At 59.6% G+C, this 17,724-nt stretch overlaps 1 protein-coding gene across 1 annotated transcript in view; it reads right to left on the reverse strand.

Annotated features, from left to right (window-relative positions):
- Positions 1 to 243: 243 nt before the first annotated feature.
- CFAP74 (cilia and flagella associated protein 74) overlaps positions 244 to 17,724 on the reverse strand; it is a 79,101-nt gene continuing 61,620 nt past the window's right edge. The window contains exons 21-39 of the mRNA XM_079916860.1: positions 16,904 to 17,025; positions 14,506 to 14,634; positions 14,203 to 14,290; positions 13,568 to 13,741; positions 12,702 to 12,835; positions 7,063 to 7,339; positions 5,913 to 6,011; positions 4,963 to 5,099; positions 4,206 to 4,340; positions 3,941 to 4,050; positions 3,757 to 3,812; positions 3,528 to 3,647; positions 3,086 to 3,241; positions 2,285 to 2,411; positions 2,004 to 2,158; positions 1,631 to 1,763; positions 1,259 to 1,389; positions 911 to 1,045; positions 244 to 714 (exon numbers count right to left, since the gene is read on the reverse strand). Of these exons, the coding sequence (XP_079772986.1) occupies positions 613 to 714; positions 911 to 1,045; positions 1,259 to 1,389; positions 1,631 to 1,763; positions 2,004 to 2,158; positions 2,285 to 2,411; positions 3,086 to 3,241; positions 3,528 to 3,647; positions 3,757 to 3,812; positions 3,941 to 4,050; positions 4,206 to 4,340; positions 4,963 to 5,099; positions 5,913 to 6,011; positions 7,063 to 7,339; positions 12,702 to 12,835; positions 13,568 to 13,741; positions 14,203 to 14,290; positions 14,506 to 14,634; positions 16,904 to 17,025 (2,520 nt within the window). The 3' untranslated portion in view covers positions 244 to 612. The remainder of the gene's footprint in view (positions 715 to 910; positions 1,046 to 1,258; positions 1,390 to 1,630; positions 1,764 to 2,003; positions 2,159 to 2,284; positions 2,412 to 3,085; positions 3,242 to 3,527; positions 3,648 to 3,756; positions 3,813 to 3,940; positions 4,051 to 4,205; positions 4,341 to 4,962; positions 5,100 to 5,912; positions 6,012 to 7,062; positions 7,340 to 12,701; positions 12,836 to 13,567; positions 13,742 to 14,202; positions 14,291 to 14,505; positions 14,635 to 16,903; positions 17,026 to 17,724) is intronic.

The raw sequence follows: 17,724 nt of genomic DNA on the forward strand, positions 1-17,724 counted from the left end.
GAGCCCCGCAAGCCGCCCCCCCCCACGCCCAGCTGTTCCCCCAGGGCTCAGTCTTCCAGGCCGAGTTCACTGTTTTATGGACTGACTTGTGAGTGAGGGTGGGAAGCAGGGGCTGCCCCCCTGGGACTCTGTCCGCATCTCTCCTTCACAGCTCACCGCAGGGCTCACCGCAGGGCTCACCGTGGCCCACACTGCAGGCCTGGATGCACAGGTTCACACAGGGTTTATTGACACGTGGGCGGGCGCAGCTCTTCCCCCCACCAGGACCTTGAAAGGCTGTGCGGGTGCTGGTGGGGCTGGGGGCTCCGAGGGGCTCAGGCTGGGAGCAGGTTGTGGTCAGGACTGGCCTCATTGCCGGTTCTGAGTGTGGGGCTGGGACAGGAGCTCTTGGCCCCGGGCTCACTGGATACAGGGCAGCAGGAGGTGGCCGTGCCTGTGGAGCTGGGGTGCCCCGGCCATGGGGCCATGTGGGGGGCCACCCTTTTGAAGCTGCCCAGCAGGGATGTCCAGGTCCCAGGCCCCTGGCTGGCTCTGCTGGGTCCACAGACCGGGAGAGGGCTTCAAATGCGGCAGGAAGATCCGAGGGGGCTCTGTGGAGAGACTCCTGTGGCCTCAGGGGCCCGTCACCACCCGCGCTACGAAGAGGACCTTGTAGGTCTCCTTCACATCCCCCCTGAGCTGCAGCAGCGCTGACACCATGAGTGGGTGGTCCGGCTGGAAGGGGAGAGGCGGGGAAGGAGGGGGACCCTCGGTCAGCTGGCACAGCGGGCAGATGTTTTCTGGCCGCGGCGCTGCCCACCTCACCCGCCCAGGGCCCCCCTGCAGCCCCCTCCCTGGGCGGGGGCAGGGCTGTCATCCTGCCCAGCCTGTGGCTTTCGAAGGCTCCCTGGCCGCCGTCCGAGGCACCTACATCAAAGTCGATGGGTGGCATCCAGGAGATGCTGATGGTCTTGGTCTGGCCGCGCTCCACAGAGCCCTTGGAGGGCTCGATGGTGAAGCCCTTGTGCTGCAGGGACGCGATGCTGTCCAGGCTGAACTCGACAGTCTGCAGGCATTGGTGCTGTCAGCAGGTGGGCGGGCACAGCTCCCGGGAAGCGGCGGGACTGGGGATGAGGGAGCCCAGCACCTGCCCTCTCAGCCCTGACCAGCAGGCTGCCCACCCCACACCTATCGAGGGGCAAGGCCAGGAGGGGCCTGGGTTGCCCAGGCAGTGGTGGATGCAGAGGTGCCAGGCAGGCCAGGGAAGTGCTGTGGTCACCTTCTTTGGGGACGGCTGGGTGGTCCGGATGCAGCCCACCTGCAGTTCTCGGGTGGCAGGTGGGGCCGGTGTGTCCGTGTCCAACTGGACATAAGCCAGGGTTACCAGGATGGGCTTCAGCTCCTCAGCTTCTGGAGAGGGAGGGCCTGGCTGGGGGCTCAGGGCAGGGGGGGTACCACCAAGGGAGTGTGGGAGCTGGGTCCGGCAAGGGTAGTGGGCGGGGCTGGGTGAGGACAGCCGGCTTTGGGGGCTGGGCCGGGAATGCCGGCCCTACACGCAGGCCTCCGGGGCCAAGGGTGCAGTCAGAACAGGCCTGGTCCTCCTACTGCCGCCCCGGCCCTGTTGGGGCTCCCAGCACCTCAGAGGGCTCACCCTCTGTGCGCTCGGGGTCCAAGGCAGGGATCACGGTCAGGGACTCCACAGGCACATCCAGGGGGTCTCCGCCTTCCACAAACATCATGTGCTTGCGGGCCGAGCCCTTCAGGAGGATCTGGTGGGAGATTTTCTGGGGGCAGGAGCACAGCAGACTCGGTCCGTGACCCGCAAATGGGGCTCCGGGAGTAGGCAGTGCTGGGGTGCAGGCCTGTGGGACTCAGGACTCTGGTCTCTCCACCGCATGGCCCCCAACCTGACGCAGAGCCCCCAGGCAACAGGACTCCAATGTGGGGCCGTTTGGGGGAGGGCGAGGGCCTCAGACACGCGGACGCGGGCGGGTTGGGTCCGGGCTGGGCTCCTGGAGCCGCACCTTTTCGAAGAGCACGACCTGAAGCCGGTCGGAGAAGTACAGGCTCTCATGGTCCGGGCTGAAGGTCACGGTGAAGTCCTGCGCCCTGCCCGGCTCCATGACGCCCTCCACCGGGACCACGCTGAACACGCTCTGGCCGCTGTAGTTCTGCGTGCCTGGGGGTAGGGTGGCCTGGCAGGTCCGGCTCCCCCCGCAGTGCCCAGCGCCCCCCAACCCCGCACCCCCACGCCCCGCACAGTCCCCTGCCAGCAGCGGTCACCCCCCCAGCCGGCCAAGCTCACCCACGACTTCCGTCCTCTGGGCCGGGGAGGCCAGGAACTGCGGCAGCCGGTGCTCGTCTCCACTCCCGGTGGAGAGGCTGTCCAACTGCATGGAGAACTTGATGGGCAGCGGGGAATCGTTTTGCAGCTGCAAGGAGCAGGGCTCAGTCACTGGACCAGCTGGACTGGCCAACCGATGGACGGGCTGCTGCAACCAGGTCTCAGCTCCCTCTGCTGCCCCTGGGCCACACCCTGGGCAGTCAGGCTCAGGCTGGCCTTCAGCCGAACCAGCATCCCTGCCCAGGCTCTTCTCTGCCCTCACCCTCTTCCACTGAGAGCACCCCATCCCCCCAAAAAACACTCCCTGGAATCCCTGGCCTGGGCTGTGCTGTCAGGACCTGGACTAAACCGGGCAGGGAAGCAGGTGTCCTGTGGGCGGCTCCATCCTAAGGTTGCCACGTCCCTCAGGCCCTGGGGAGCAGCAAGAGGCAGGCGCGCCTCCCTGCCCGGGCTGCGGAGCCCACACGGCCCCTCCCCTGAGCCGCCCCTCAGCTGAGCTGCCCCCAATCCCAGGTGGGGCAGCCCACGCAAAAGCCCTGAGGCGGGAGGCCCGGGCAGCAGAGGCACCAGGGAGGTGGGGGAGGGGGGTGTGCATCCTCAGCTTCTCCTGCTAGAGAGGGCCGTGGAGGCGCTGCTGGCGGGTGGGGTGGGAGCGGCCTGCACACGCACCGGCTGCCTGACCAAGGCAGGGCTGACCCCCTCCTGAGGCACGACCCCTCCCAGGAGGCGGGGCAGGCGCCGTGTCCCTGCCACGCGCTTTACCTTGAAGCCCGCGGAGGTGGATTCTCCGGCGATCACGTAGCCCATGTTGAGGACGCCTCCTTCAATGGAGCACGTGGTCATGGACGCCACGCCTGTGCCCACGAGGGCCAGGGAGAGCGTGCCTCTCTTGGTGATGACCTCCAACATTTCCCGGGCCTGGGGAGACCACGTCCCTTAGCGTGGAGCAGACACGTGTCAGAGACAGGTGTGGGAGCTCCGTCTCGGAGCAGCTGGCTCAGGATGTGCGGGACCTAAGATGGCTTGGAGCTCCCTGGCCTTCTCCTTCTCCTTCCAGCAAGAAGCCAGGGCCCAGGAGGGCCAGCGGCTCCCCAGGCCTGGCTGGACGACTACGGGCCTGGGCACTTGGCGGGTGTGCAGAGTGGAGACTGGGGCCGTGGAGCCCCAGGGCTGCAGCCCGGCTCAGGGTGGGCCTAGGACTCACCAGGACGCTCTCACGGGGGGAGAAGGACAGCTCCAGGACCTGGGTCTCTCCAGACACCAGCTTGCCGATGGGATTCAGCAGGACAAAGGGGCCGTTGGGGTTCAGCACGGAGTACTCCAGCTGATGGCCCAGTGTCAAGGATGGGTGACAAGTACGGGGCCGCAGCCCTTCACCAGACGCCCCTGTCCCCCTGCAGCAGGCTGCCTGGGCCGGGTATGGACAAGGATACGTCGAGACGCTCGGGGGAGATGTTCTGGATGGAGACTTTCTTTATGCCGCGTTGTCCTGAAACGGGGGAGTCAGGTCACTGCCCAGGCCTGGGGGTGGGGCATGGGAGCCCAGGCGGTGATGGGGTGCCTGGGTCCCTATGGGTGGGGGATGGCCGTGGGGGGCTGCGCCCGATCAGGACACACCTACAGCGATGTCGCCGAAGTCAGCGATGGTCTTGCCTTTGTCGGACGTCACCACGATGGATGGTGCTACCGCTGGACACCACAGCTCCAGGTACACGGTGCTGTGGGCACTGAGGTGGCGGGGAGCTGCTGAGGGCGGAGTGGGCGCCGCATGCCCCGCCCTCTCAGCCTGACCCCATGCCGGCCCCGCCCAGATCTGGGGGCTGCAGAGCGGGGACGGTGACTTCTTGGCCGACCACGCCCCACCCTGCCCAGAGCACCGCACCTGAAGCTCAGGGGTTCCGTCCCCTTCCTGTCTTTGGTGTCACCACTGGCAACAACACAGGGGACCACAAACTTGTCAAACTTGCCCTGGAAAGATCTGGTCAGGGTGGCCTGCGCAGCCTGGTACTCCTGGGAGCTGCAGTGGAACCGGCAAGGTGCTCTCACACCCCTATCCCTAGGCTGCCCCCAGCGGCCCAAGAGGCCCCGCGCTGCCCTCCATGGAGGGGTCCATAAGGCCATGCCTGCTCCCCAGGGCCCTGGGCTAGAGGGTATGAGGTGGCAGCCTTGGGGGGCCACGTTGTGGCCCAGGCTGTGGCTGTCCCAGTTTTGTCTGACCAGCTGGTTTTCTCACCCCTTCCCTGGTTGCTGTGGCGGCCTCCCCGCTCCCCCGGGGTCTGGTCAGGCACCTAAGCAGAACGCCATGTTCCTGGAGCCACAGGCAAGGGTCCAGGGCTGGCGAGTGGCTCAAGCCCATTGCAGTTCTCTGGGGAGGCTGGGGCTGCTGAGCTGGGAACATGGGAGTCAGGGGCTCAGCATCTCCCCAGCCGCTGGCCTGAGGCTGTTCACAGGGACCCTGGGCCCTAGGGCCCCAGGGGAGGGAGGTGAGCAGGTGCCCAGGAAGGCAGAGCCTGAGGGGACTCTTGGTTCCAGCTGTATCTGAAGCCAGCCCCACCCTGGCCTTCCAGCCACAAGGTTCCAAACAGCTCTGCTCCAGGTGGAGGAAGTCTCTGTGGGGGGCAGCCTTCTCTCGGGCCCACCTGGACGTGAGGTCCTCTTTCTGCAGCTCCAGGGGCTGGGAGGCAGAGGCCTGGGACAGCCGGTCTCGGTTCTGCAGCCGCAGTATGGAGGACTGTCTCTGCTGGTCCTTCCTCTGGGTGGCCGTGTCCTTTTGGGAGTGTGAGGTGGGAGGCCAATTGTGGGGCTGCGCCGGGGACTCTGCTCCCGGCAGACCGCCCAGGGCAGGAGCCCAGGGGCCCAAACTCCAAGCGGCTCCCTGGGGGACACCGTCGGCAGGTGCGGAGACCCCAGTGTCTGTCTTTACCATCGGGGAGACCGAGGCCTGGGGTGGGGCAGGGCGGAGGGCTGGCCGAACTGGGGGTCCTGCTCCCTGCGCCCTGCCCCCAGCCTCACTGCCCTGCCAGCGGGCTGCAGGCCCTGCCCCTCCTCCTGCGCTTGCTGTGACAGCACGGGTGCTCAAGATCAGGCCCCAGAGGCCGCGGGGAGTCGCGGGGTCTCTGCGTCCCCAGGGCAGCAGCAGGCAGGCCCTGGGCTCTGACTGCCCAGCTCTGTTGGACGCCCTTTCCTGGCAGGAGCCCGGCGGTGGCTGCCTCTCCAGGCCTGAACTTGCTAGGATGCACAGGCCCCTTTGAGGTTCATCTGTTCCCCCTCCATTGTAAGGGCAAGCCCCCTGCTAACCAGTGCACAGGGGCCCGGCCCACCCTCCCAGGACCACCGTCTGGGGCTCCACCTCGCCTAGCGATGCTTTCAAGAGGGGAGGGAGGAGCCTTGCCGAGGAAAAGTGTTAACCTCTTGAAACAGTTCCACACACACGAGGCTGCAGAAAAGTCTGCCCAGGGCTCCTGACCCCCGGCCCCCCAGCCTCAAGGCCGGTGGGGCCTGTTCCCAAGCCTTTGTGCAGCGGCCTGGTGCACAGTGGGCAGCACCCCCGTCTCCCGCCCCAGGCTCCCCCCCCCGCCCCCCCATGTACCGATTTGGCCTCAGCTTCTTTGGTCAGGGCCTGTAAGGCTTCCTGGTGGATCAGCTCGCGGGTCAGCACGGGCCGGAAGGCCACCCGGACCAGGCACCTCTGTGAGGAGAGAGGCCGGAGGGCAGAGGGGCCCCTGTGGGTGCCCCCAGCACCCCGCTGCCGCCACCGCCAGGATTCCCTGGTCACGCTCTTGGACATCCTGGGGTGATACCCCATCTCTGCTTTGGGGTCTCAGCTTAGACGAGCCCTTCTGGAAGGTCCTTCCTGACCTTTGCCCCCGGAAGTTGGGGTGGCTGCAGACATGATCACCAAGCCCCTCTCACCACGCGGGGGGGCGGTCCTGAGATGGACCATCCCACTGCCCACGGGGCACGAGTGAGAAGGGGACGTTTGTGTTCAGCCACTGAGACTTGGGGGTGAGTCCCTGCACCCTCACCTGTCCCCCTTTCTGAAGCACGTCCACCTTGCAGTCCACCCCCTGGGACAGCCCCGGGTCCCAAAGGGGGTTCACTCATCACGGCCTGCCCCGTGCTCAGTGCAGCAAGGGAGCAGGGTGGGTAACGGCTGCAGTAACCCCCTTGGAGAGGGGAACCATGACTTAAGCTGAATTTGCTCAGTTTACTAAAATGCATTTCAATAATCACTGAGACACTGCCAGGGTCCAGGGCCTGCATGTGCCCCTTCCCACTGAGTCCCCTCACAGTGGCTGTCACCCCTGACTCGTCAAGGTAAGGAATTCAGCTCGGAGGGGCTGTGATGGCCCCAGGGAGTCTCTGCCTCCAGGCCCGGGCTCTTTCTGCTTTATCAGCAAAAGCAGTGGTGGGGAAACCTTTCGCCAATCAGCCGGTGGGCAGGCACCCTGTGCTCCTGGTGACCAGGCGCTGTGTGGTCTCTGTGCCCATCTGCTGTGAGATCCAAGGGCTGCACACCCTCCCTCCAGCCAGGGGCCCGTGGGGTCAGCTGCCCGTGGGTGCCCCGCCTCTGGGGCCAAGTTGGGCTGGTGGAGGGCACCGTGGCCTGCTTGGGTCTGATAAGAATCCAGGTTGATCTCCACGTCTGCTGTCTGGTTGAATCGCTGCGGTCCAGGGAGAGTAGAGACCGGCCCCTTGGGCTGGCCCCGCCCCAGCCCACCCGTGGGGCCCACACCCACCTTTCCTGGCCACACGGTGCCCACCGAGGGTGAGATGGTGATGGGGGAGTCTGGGGGCAGCAGGAACTCGAAAGATGTGGGCCCCACAGGGGATGTGTCCTCCAAGCCGATGCGGGGTACCAAGGGCGTCGGCGGGTTCATGCTCAGGCGGGAGTTGATGACGTACAGGGTGGCCACCGACGTGTTGTACAAGGAGGTGGCCGCAAACTTGACCTGGTAGTGGGACAGCTCCAGGAGCGGGTGGACACCCACAGCCCGGCACGTCAGCTTGAAGCACCTGGAAGTGACAGCGTGGGCAGTTCAGCTCAAAATTTTAGTAAATTTTGAAAACACTTTGTGCCCCTGTGCACATTTTAATAAGATAGTTAAGCATTTAATCACAAGTTTAAACATTTGCAAAGCAGGTAATTTCTGGCTTATTTCCTTAAATATTCACTGACATTTAAAAAATAAAACTGATAGGGGACTTCCCTGGTGGTCCAGTGGTTAAGACTCTGCGCTCCCAATGCAGGGGGCCTGGGTTTGATCCCTGGTCAGGGAACTAGATCCCACATGTTGCAACTAAAGATCCTGCATGCCGCAACTAAGACCCGACACAGCCAAATACATAAATATTTTAAAAAACCTGATAACTTACTCCTTAAATATAAACATGGGAATCTATATACCATAGTGAATTGATTCTTTTTCTTTTTTTTTGGCTGTGTTGGGTCTTTGTTGCTGCACGCGGCTTTCTCTACTTTCGGCTAGCGGGAGCTACTCTTCGTTGTGGTGTTCAGGCTTCTCATTGTGGTGGCTTCTCTTATTGCGGAGCAAGGGCTCTAGGTGCGCAGGCTTCAGTAGCTGTGGCTTGTGGGCTCTAGAGCAGGCTCAGTAGTTGTGGTGCACGGGCTTAGTTACTCCGCAGCATGTGGGATCTTCCAGGACCAGGGCTCGAACCCATGTCCCCTGCATTGGCAGGCGGATTCCCAACCACTGCGCCACCAGGGAAACCCCGTGAATTGATTCTTGCCACCATCCGGTTTTAAGAAAAAAGAACAGATATTTGGGATTTTAACCAGTGGAAAATTTACAGTCCATGTTGCTTTGAACTCCTATTTCCATTGCACTCCTGCCATTGGATTTTATCCTAATTACATATGTTTTAATGCTTTATGAGGTGATGTCGATGGCCCTGTCATACTTGTCCGTAACAAAAATGTGTTCATAGGTTGAAATATTTCAATGTATATCTTTGTGTCCTGTGACCACAGGCTCTAAATGTTAAAAAAATTCCTTCTGGGTGGAGATGTCATTGAGGTTATTGTTACAAGTTAATTAGTTGAAATAGCACAAATGTATGGAATGTGATAATCATTACATATAAAAAGTAAGAGCTGCTTGGAGTCACTTCAGGAAGGTGATGGAGCTGTTTCCCAGCTGGTTCAAGGGACTGTGAGGGACGCGGCCTGTGGCCTTGCTCCGTTGACCTGGGAACTGGGGGTGGGGGGCCCACCCAAGTCCCCTCCAGCCCCTTCCTTTCCATTCTTGTGACCATGTGTCTTCCGATGTCCCTCTGAGGAGCCCCCCGTGGCTCTCTCAGGTCCTGCTCCACTTTGCTGCAGGGAAAGACCATCAGGTCCCATCACCCAGGCCCAGGCAGATGCTGCGACCTGCAGGCAGCGGGTTCACCCAGGACACCCAGGGCCACGTTTGCTGAAAAAATGCTTTTTTCTCCGTGCACGCTATACATGTTTCTCTCCCCCTCAAAAACCACCGAGGTGAGATGAGCCCATCGGCGTGTGGGGAATGTTCTCCTGACCTCAGAGGCAGACATGCAACATGCCTGGCCTCCGTGCCTAGCTACGTGCGAGCCTCCAGCTTCTTTTATCTGGTCACACAGGCAGCTGGTGCCCGTCACAGGGGCCAGGCCAAGGGTACAATCAGCCCTGCTCTGGGGGTGTGCCTGACCTCTGGAATGTCATCACCATCATCATCATCACCATCACCAGCATCATCATCATCACCATCATCACCATCACCACTATCATCATCACCATCATCACCACCATCACCGTCATCACCATCATCACCACCACCACCATCATCATCACCATCATCATCACCGTCATCACCGTTATCACCACCATCATCACCATCATCACCACCATCATCACCGTCATCACCATCATCATCACCATCACCACCGTCATCACCATCACCATCATCACCACCATCTCACCATCATCATCACCATCATCACCATCATCATCACCGTCATCACCACCATCATCATCACCATCATCACCACCATCATCACCACCATCATCACCATCATCACCGTCATCACCACCATCATCATCACCGTCATCACCACCATCATCACCATCACCACCATCATCACCATCACCATAATCACCGTCATCACCACCACCATCAACACCATCACCATCACCGTCATCACCATCGTCATCACCATCATCATCACCATCACCATCATCATCACCACCATCATCATCACCATCATCATCACCATCATCATTGTCACCATCACCATCACAATCATCACCATCATCGTTACCATCACCACCATCATCATCGTCACCACCATCATCATCATCACCATCATCATAATCACCGTCGTCATTATCAACATCACCGTCATCACCACCTCCATCTCCATCAACATCATCATTATCAACATCATCACCATCAGCAGCAGCAGCAGTACTGGGCTGAGGGCAGCAAGATTTCCCATCTTCTCCTGTTCTCTCTGGAAAATTTGTGTCAAATTGGCATCATTTTTTCTTTAAATGTTTGGAAGAACTCATCAGTGAAGCCATCTGCATCTTTCATTTTGGGAAGCTTTTAAACTTAAAAAAATTTTTTGCATTTAAAAATATATTTATTGGGCCCCACAGGGCCCCTTGGCTTGATCGGAAGCTCGGGAATCTCTCTCCATGCCAGCCTCCTTCAGGAGAGCGGAGGGTTGGAGGATATCTCTGAGTCCAGATCGCCACGGACTCCCTGCCACAGGGCTGTGTCTGACTTGGCTGCGGAACTCCGAGGCTGCGGTGGAGAACGGGGGAGAGGCTGACCTAGCGGCTGCGGAGGCTTCTTTTGCCTCAAGGACACCTTCTCTTCTCTTGCCCGTGCCGGCCTGGACTTCCACTCCGAGGAAACACTAAATATTGGAGGACCAGAAAGAGGGTGTACGGAAGTCGCGACGCACCCGTCAGCACCTACAAGCCTGGAAACTGTTGGGTCCCCAGCAGCTTTATCAGGTAAATTAGGAAGGCTACCTCACTAACAGGTACAGAAATCTCAAGGTATTTTCGGGAACTTGAAAAGGGAGGAATTCCCCTAGATCTGATCAGATGCCCCACGACCTACAACCAGGGCATTATGTACATACTGGAAAAGACGTAATTTAAAGGACTATCTCCAAACTGGATGGAAGGACGCTTATCAGATTACAATAGGTTTACATCAAGATAATGATGATGCAAAGATTCCAGCCATTTCTCAGAACAGATCCTGCCAAAACAACAGCAGAGGTCACCCTGGGGCCCTTAATTAGACAGGGTGAGAGCTCCGTGACCCCAGCTAAGCAGGGTCTACGAGCCCCTTGCCAGCCTGAAGAAGCTACAGAAGACAGGCCGTCATCCCTCATCCTCCCAATAAAGATTTCCTGGGGTTCATGTCTCTCGGCGGGGGGGAGGGGGATTGTAAATTGGAGATAGATGGGCCCCTGGGCCGCACAGCTGGTGTTTGTCAAGTGGAGCAAGACTGAAGTTTTGTCCTCGGACAGACAAGAACGACGCCCGTTTCCCTTCCTCCATTGATACGGAGAGAATGAACTAGCAGTGGGGAATTAGTTTGCAGCAAAAATAGAAATGAAGTTTTCCCTCTCCTGAGAACAAGGAAAATAAAGGGAACAGCGAACAGGCTAGAGAAGAAACATAACCTGGCCTGAAAGAGTTCTTCACTCCCTGTTTTTGTTTAACTGTCACTAATCTGTAGTGTCTGTAACTAGATTTGTGCTTCACGAAGCTGACCTATTACTCTAAAACACTATGTGAGTTACATCCTGCACCCCCTTGTAGCAGATCACCCCTTGTAGCATTTGCATTTCAGAAAAGAAGTCGCAGGCCAATAACGCAGAGACAAAAAGACCCAATTATGGGGGCTGCCTGATGCCAGCTGTGACTGTTTTGCGAAGGAAGGGGGACACTGTTCTTGAGGCGCTAGCCTGCTGTGTCTTCCCTTCTGCCTGGCAGAAAAATAAAGCCTTCCTAGGGAAAAAAAAAAAAGAAAGAAAAAAAATATTTATTTATTTATTGCCCATTTTTCTTTCCTTTTCTGTCATGTTTAAAAAAATTTGGGGGGGGGGCTTCCCTGGTGGCGCAGTGGTTGAGAGTCTGCCTGCCGATGCAGGGGACACGGGTTCGTGCCCCGGTCCGGGAAGATCCCACATGCCGCGGAGCGGCTGGGCCCGTGAGCCATGGCCGCTGAGCCTGCGCGTCCGGAGCCTGTGCTCCGCAACGGGAGAGCCCACAGCAGTGAGAGGCCCGCGTACCGCAAAAAAAAAATAAAAAATTGCCTAAATATTTATTTATCTATCTCCTCTGGGCTCCGCACGCCCTGCTTTAACCCCTGAGGTCTCACAGTTCGAGCTTTCCTATCCTCCCCAAGACGGCTCCTGGCTGAGTTTGGCAGTTTCAATTTATACGTAGATAGTTCTTGAAGAAACACTAAACGCACATTCAATCAGCAAACATCTACGGAGCTTCTACCATAGGTCCTGAGCACTGAGGTTATCTCACAATCCCCTCTTTTCCTGGGGTTTGTTTTCCAGAGGCTGAGAGCGTTGTGAACAAGCCCAGAAGGGTCCCAGCCCACGGACGGGTCACTAAGTCCGAGGGGAGGGGCGGGCAGTGGGACGCAGCAGGGTGGCAGAGTCTGGTGCCTGGTTTCCTCCACGGGTTCTAACTGCACTCTGCTCCCAAAGATCACGACCGTGAACCCCTTCCTGCTTTCCCTCAGGTGTGTCAGATCCTGGGCCCGCCTGTCCCGCCATGGCCACATGCCCGGCTGGAGGAGGGCATCAGCCCGACCTTACCCAGGGCTGCCCAGGCCCCCAGCCAGGACCAGACAGCAGCTCGGGCTGGATTGTGGGTGGGGACTGGAGAGGAAGGGAAGGAGAGGGGCAGGAGGGCTGGTTCCACGGGGGCGGGATGCCCACCACATTCCAGACCAGAGGCTGACGATCCCAAGTAGCGAGAGCCGGCCCTTGTGCCAGACCCCCTCCACGTCCAGTCCACTTCTCCCTCCCCAGCACCTTCTTAGCCCCAGTTCTCAGCGTAGACACGGAGGCCAGGGAGGTCCAGCGACTGGGCCATCACACGGTGCATGAGGGCAAGCGGGGCTCGTGCCCAGGGGATGCTCTGCACACTCACACACGCCCACAGGTGCGCTCACACATGTGCATAGCACACACGCCTGCAAGGCAGCCTGGATCCCAAGCGTACGGACCTGGGTCTAAGCTTCCTGAGGCCGGCACTGTTGCCCAGCCCTGTGGTCAGCCTGGACGGCCAGGGGCGGCTCCTCCCAAGCTGGCTGCCAGGGCCCTCCATGCGCCCCCCTCCTGCCAAGCTCACCGGTTAATCTCTGACTTGCAGACGAGCTCGAAGTTGTACTCTTTGGCCTTGGTGGGCTGAAAGATTACGTCGAGTTGCAGAGTTTCCAGCGGCAGGATTGTCCCGAACCCATCATTGGGCTGGATGTCCACAAACTGGCAAACGGAAGACCATGGATGCCAAAGCGAAAACTCAGTGACCTGCTGGGGAGGGCTGCAGGGAGCCGGCACGGACATGCGTGTGGCCGGGGCGCGGCAGCGTGTGAGCGAGTGTGGACGTGTGTGTGGCTACATGCATGTAAGATGCATGTAAGTGTGCTACATGGGTGTGAGCCCCTGCGTATGTGATCATGTGTGCAGATGAGTGTGTGTGAGAGGGTGGTGTGCGTGCATGTCTGTGTGTGTCTGCCTGCATGTGAGCACTTGTGTGTATGTGCGTGTATGTGCGAGTGTGCGTCTGCAGGCACGTGAGCACGTGTGGATATGAGTGTGTGTATGTGTCTGCAGGCACATGTACACATGTGTGTGTGTGTGTCTGTGTGTGTGACTGTGTCCGCATATATGTGAGCGGGCAGCGGGGGCCCTGGAGGAGTGAGGACAGCCAGGCCTGGGCCTCGTCTTGGCCGCCCTGCAGGGCCAGGCCGTCAAGAGTCCTGGAAGGAAGGGTGGGGAGAGGACTCTGGATCCTGAGGGTGCAGCGGGCGGACAGAGGGCAAGAGAGGCAGCGTGAGGTGGGGATGGGGCCGCGGGCATGAGGAGAGGGACGGCCAGAGAGACGCCCCGGCCGAGGTGCCTGGAGGTGAGTGTGGAGTCCGGGAGTGGATCAGGCGCCTGGACCCTGGGCAGCAGCCCATGCCCCAAACCTCCCGCTCTGACCACACGAGGCACCTTGGGGAGCCTGACGAACCCAAACTCCTGGGGCAGGAGGGAGTGGTTGCAGAGGCTGACTTGGGTCCTGATGGCCTCGTAGATGGTGCAGTAGCCGAAGTCCACCCCCGAGGGGCTGAGCTCCAGGTCCGAGGTGGTGACTATGGCGTGGACAGTAAACCCCACGGGTTTGATCTGAAGTGCGGAGGGCAAGCGCATCCGGTCACCGAGGTCAGTTTACGCAAGTGTTTCCAAAAATGAGAACAGCACCATCCCGGCTGTGAGCTGATGGCCGACGGTGCACCTTTCAGGGACACAACCCCTTCCCTGTTGGCCCCTGGCTTGGGACGGGCAGCACGGGTGGGCAGGTGCAGGAGTGCACATGTGCACACACGTGTGCACCTGTGCGTCTACGTGTGCGGTGCATTGTGTGCTCACATGTGGCGTGTGTACGGAGGATGTGCACACTCCTGGGCACCTGGATCTGCGTGTGGGGTGGACTGTACACGTGTGTGTTTGGGTGCCCTGGGGACAGCCCTGCCGGCCCTGGACGGCACTCGGGGCCTCTCTCCGATCCACAAAGACCCTCCCTCCGTCTCCCCCGTGCCTTCTGCTCCCCAAGGGCGCCCGCGCTCCCAGAAGTACCCCACACAGACCTGGTCAGCCACCCAGATAGTCATCGGGGCCTCCAGGACTCTGCTTTCCTTGTCAAAATACTTCCCGGCATCTTCTGGGAGGGAGCGTCTGAAAGAGACAGGAGGCACTCGAATGTTCTTTTCTTCTTTATATTTGCGAAACGACAAAATGCTGAACTATGAGTGTGTTTTGAATTCAGACGAGAGCTAAAAATTACATAAAAGGTAAGAAACACAGGGCCACGACGTGGGCGTCGAGCCAGCTTCCGGCTCTCACCTAGAGTCCCCCCCCACCGGGCGGAGGGACCCCGCCGCGCCACGCACCTGGGCAGGAACTTGAGCCGCACCGAGTAGGACGACAGGGCCTGGATGCAGGCGGTCTTGGGCAGGAGCTCCAGGTGGCCCTGCAGCCCCTTGCACACCTCGAAGTGCAGGCGCAGGGCGGTCTTCGACCTGCAGCGCCCGAGGGCCGGGCGGGCGACGCCGCGTTTGGTCCCTGCGGGTTGGCCTGTACCCACCCCCCAGGGCCCAGGGCACACCCTCCCAGATGCCCCCCACCCCCTACTGTCGGGGAGTCTTCAGAGCCCTGCTCGCCAAGGGCAGGTTTTCCTGAAGTGACATCTGCTGAGGAATCCTTACAAATAAAAACATCGCAACTGAAAGGCGCCCAGTCGGTTCTCAGAAACCTAGTGTTTTCTGGGAAGACCCTCGCCGGGCAGGTGCTGGGTGCAGGGACCTGGGGCGTGGGCGCCGGCCCTCCCAGAGTCTTGCCCTCCCCGCCCAGGCGTGGGCACGTGCCAGCACGAGCCCTGCAGGACGCTCGGGAGGTCCCCAGACGGCCAGGCCTTGGCCAGTGACCGCAGTTTCCCCAATTTTTGTCCCTGTTTTCAACTCAGGGCCAGCCAGAGAAGCCAGATGTGCCCCCAACCAGCCACGTGGGGCGCCCCATCCTAGCCACCCCAGGCCACAGCCCCCATCGGTGCGCTGCCCCTCCCCTCCTGTCCAGTCTCCAGGAAGAAAGGTGATGGTCAAGCTGCCCCAGGCCTTCCTGGGCTGCCCGGGAACCCTGGGCCGTGGTCCAGAGCCTCCCAGGCCTTCCAGCCCCTCCTTAACTGCCTGGGGTGATTGTTGCCTGCCTCGTGGCTGCTGGGGCCTCACCCTGAGGGCTGAGCCCCTCTGCAAGGAGAGCCCACAGCCAGACAGAGACCCCTGGGAGATCCACGGGCTCCTGGGTGCTCCTGGCCGAGGAGGAGTAAAAGGGGGCCCTTTTGACCTCTGACCCCCAGTGTCACCAAGCCCCTCCCTTCAGTGACCTCTGGCCCCAGTGTCACCCAGCACTGGGTGTCCCCTGCCACGGAATGTGCCCAGACTGGCCCTCCCGCCCTCGGCAGGCAGCAGCCCCGCCCAGGTTCCCGTGCTGGCTGGGCTCCTCCTTGAGCAGCTGTTCATGTGACCAGGGTCATTGCGAACGAGCTCCTTTGCTACACCTGTGTCCGTAATCCCGGTAAATTAAACAAGTGAGTAATGCTGAATTCTAGAATCACTCAACAGGGACTTCCCTGGTGGTCCAGTGGTTAAGACTTTGCCTTCCAGCACAAGGGGTGAGGGTTTGATCCCTGGTCGGGGAGCTAGGATCCCACGTGCCTCGCAGCCAAAAAACCAAAACATTAAACAGAAGCAATATTGTAACAAATTCAATAAAGACTTTAAAGATGGTCCACGTCAAAAAAAATCTTAAAAAAAATATAATAAAATCACTCAACAAATGTACGCCGTCGAGCCTGTGCCTTGGGGAGGGGCTGAGAAAGCACAACTCCCCCCCGCCAGCTCCCCGTCACCACCCTGCCCGGGAGTGGACACGCTCTGTGTCCCGAGGTAAACTGGCCAGAGCCCTGCAAAACCTAGTTTCCTGAACAAATCCACCTGAGTCCTGTCCCGAGTTCCCAGCTCCCCGGTGAGAACAGGCCCCCTGACGTTTGCAGTGCTGAGGCCCAGGGACCCAGCAGCTGGCGCACGTGCCAGTCCGTTTCCACCCAGGCCGCCCATCGCCCCCCCCCCCCCCCCGCCCCCAGGCTGGAAGCGGGGCCCCGTGTGTCAGCAGCCTGCCAGGTACGCAGGTGTGTTTGGTTAATGAAAACCCATTAAGCTCTAACTGTAGAATTTGCCTGCTTTTCTCCATGTAATTGAATTTCACTAAAAATTAAAAAGAGCGTAAAAAAGAAATGACAACTGTGGTGTCCGGACGCCCTTGCAAAACACTGCGAATGAAACATGCTTCTTGTCTCGGGGCTCCGTCCATGGTCCTTCAGAGGACACGCCTCCTTCCCTGTCTGTGTCCGAGAGGGGCCTGGCCCGGCCGTGTTGGGGGCGAGCTCCCCAGAGACGCAGGGGTGGCAACGCTGCCTTACTCTCGCGGTTCTGGAGGTCAGGACCGGACACAGTCTCCCGGGGCGGAGGCCCAGCCGCGGGCAGGGCTGGTCCCCTGGGAGGCTCCGTGGGGAACCGTTTCCTGGCTTTTCCAGCTTCTGGAGGCACCGTGTCCCTTGGCTCGTGGTCCCTGTCCCATCTTCAAGGCCAGCAGCCTAGCATCTGCCAACCTCTGTCTGACTCTGGCCCTCCAGCCTCCCTCCTGTGGCAGCCCTGGGATTCCAGTGGGCCCTTGGGGTAACCCCAGGTGACCCCCACCCCGAGGTCCGTGACCTCACCCCCGCCGAGGGCTCACCGTGTGTGGACGAGGATGGAGTCCTGGTACAGCCGGTCGTACATGCAGATCTTCAGGTCTACGTTGGGCTTTGGCACCCAGACTGGCACGTCGATAGCAACACCGACGACTTTGAAATATAACTGAATTTGAACATGAAAATCCGACAACACGTATTTCCATCAGCAGAGCAGGCGGTGACCGTGAGTACTAACGCAGAGCTCAGCGGCAGTGTTTTGTGACTCTTACAAAAACTGGAAGGCTAATAATCAAACTGGCCATGTTTTGGGGATCATGGCACTTTTTACATCATATAATTTAAACAATCCTTCTTATTTTCAAATTTTTTAAACATAAAAAGATAGAATGGTACGATGGATTGTCACGTACCCACCACGCAGCTTCACAAATATCAACATTTTTAGCTGTTTAAAAAAACCTGGACTTCCCTGGTGGTGCAGTGGTTAAGAGTCCGCCTGCCAATGCCGGGGACATGGGTTCGAGCCCTGGTCCGGGAAGATCCCACATGCCGCGGAGCAACTAAGCCCGTGCGCCCCAACTACTGAGCCTGTGCTCTAGGGTCCGCGAGCCACAACTACTGAAGCCCTCACGCCTAGAGCCCGCGCACTGCAACGAAGAGTAGCTCCCGCTCGCCGCAACTAGAGGAAGCCGTGTGCAGCAACGAAGACCCAAAAATACGGCCAAAAATAAAAAAACAAATAAATTTATCGAAAAAACCAACAGCCGTTTTACTGCAGACTCATGCATCACACAGGCAGTTCACGCAGCTGATACAAACGGAAGCTCAGGGCTCGCGAAGGGCCCAGTAGGCACGTGCTTCT

The sequence above is a fragment of the Stenella coeruleoalba genome, assembly GCF_951394435.1.
Source record: "Stenella coeruleoalba genome assembly, chromosome: 1".
NCBI classification, from domain to species: domain Eukaryota; kingdom Metazoa; phylum Chordata; class Mammalia; order Artiodactyla; family Delphinidae; genus Stenella; species Stenella coeruleoalba.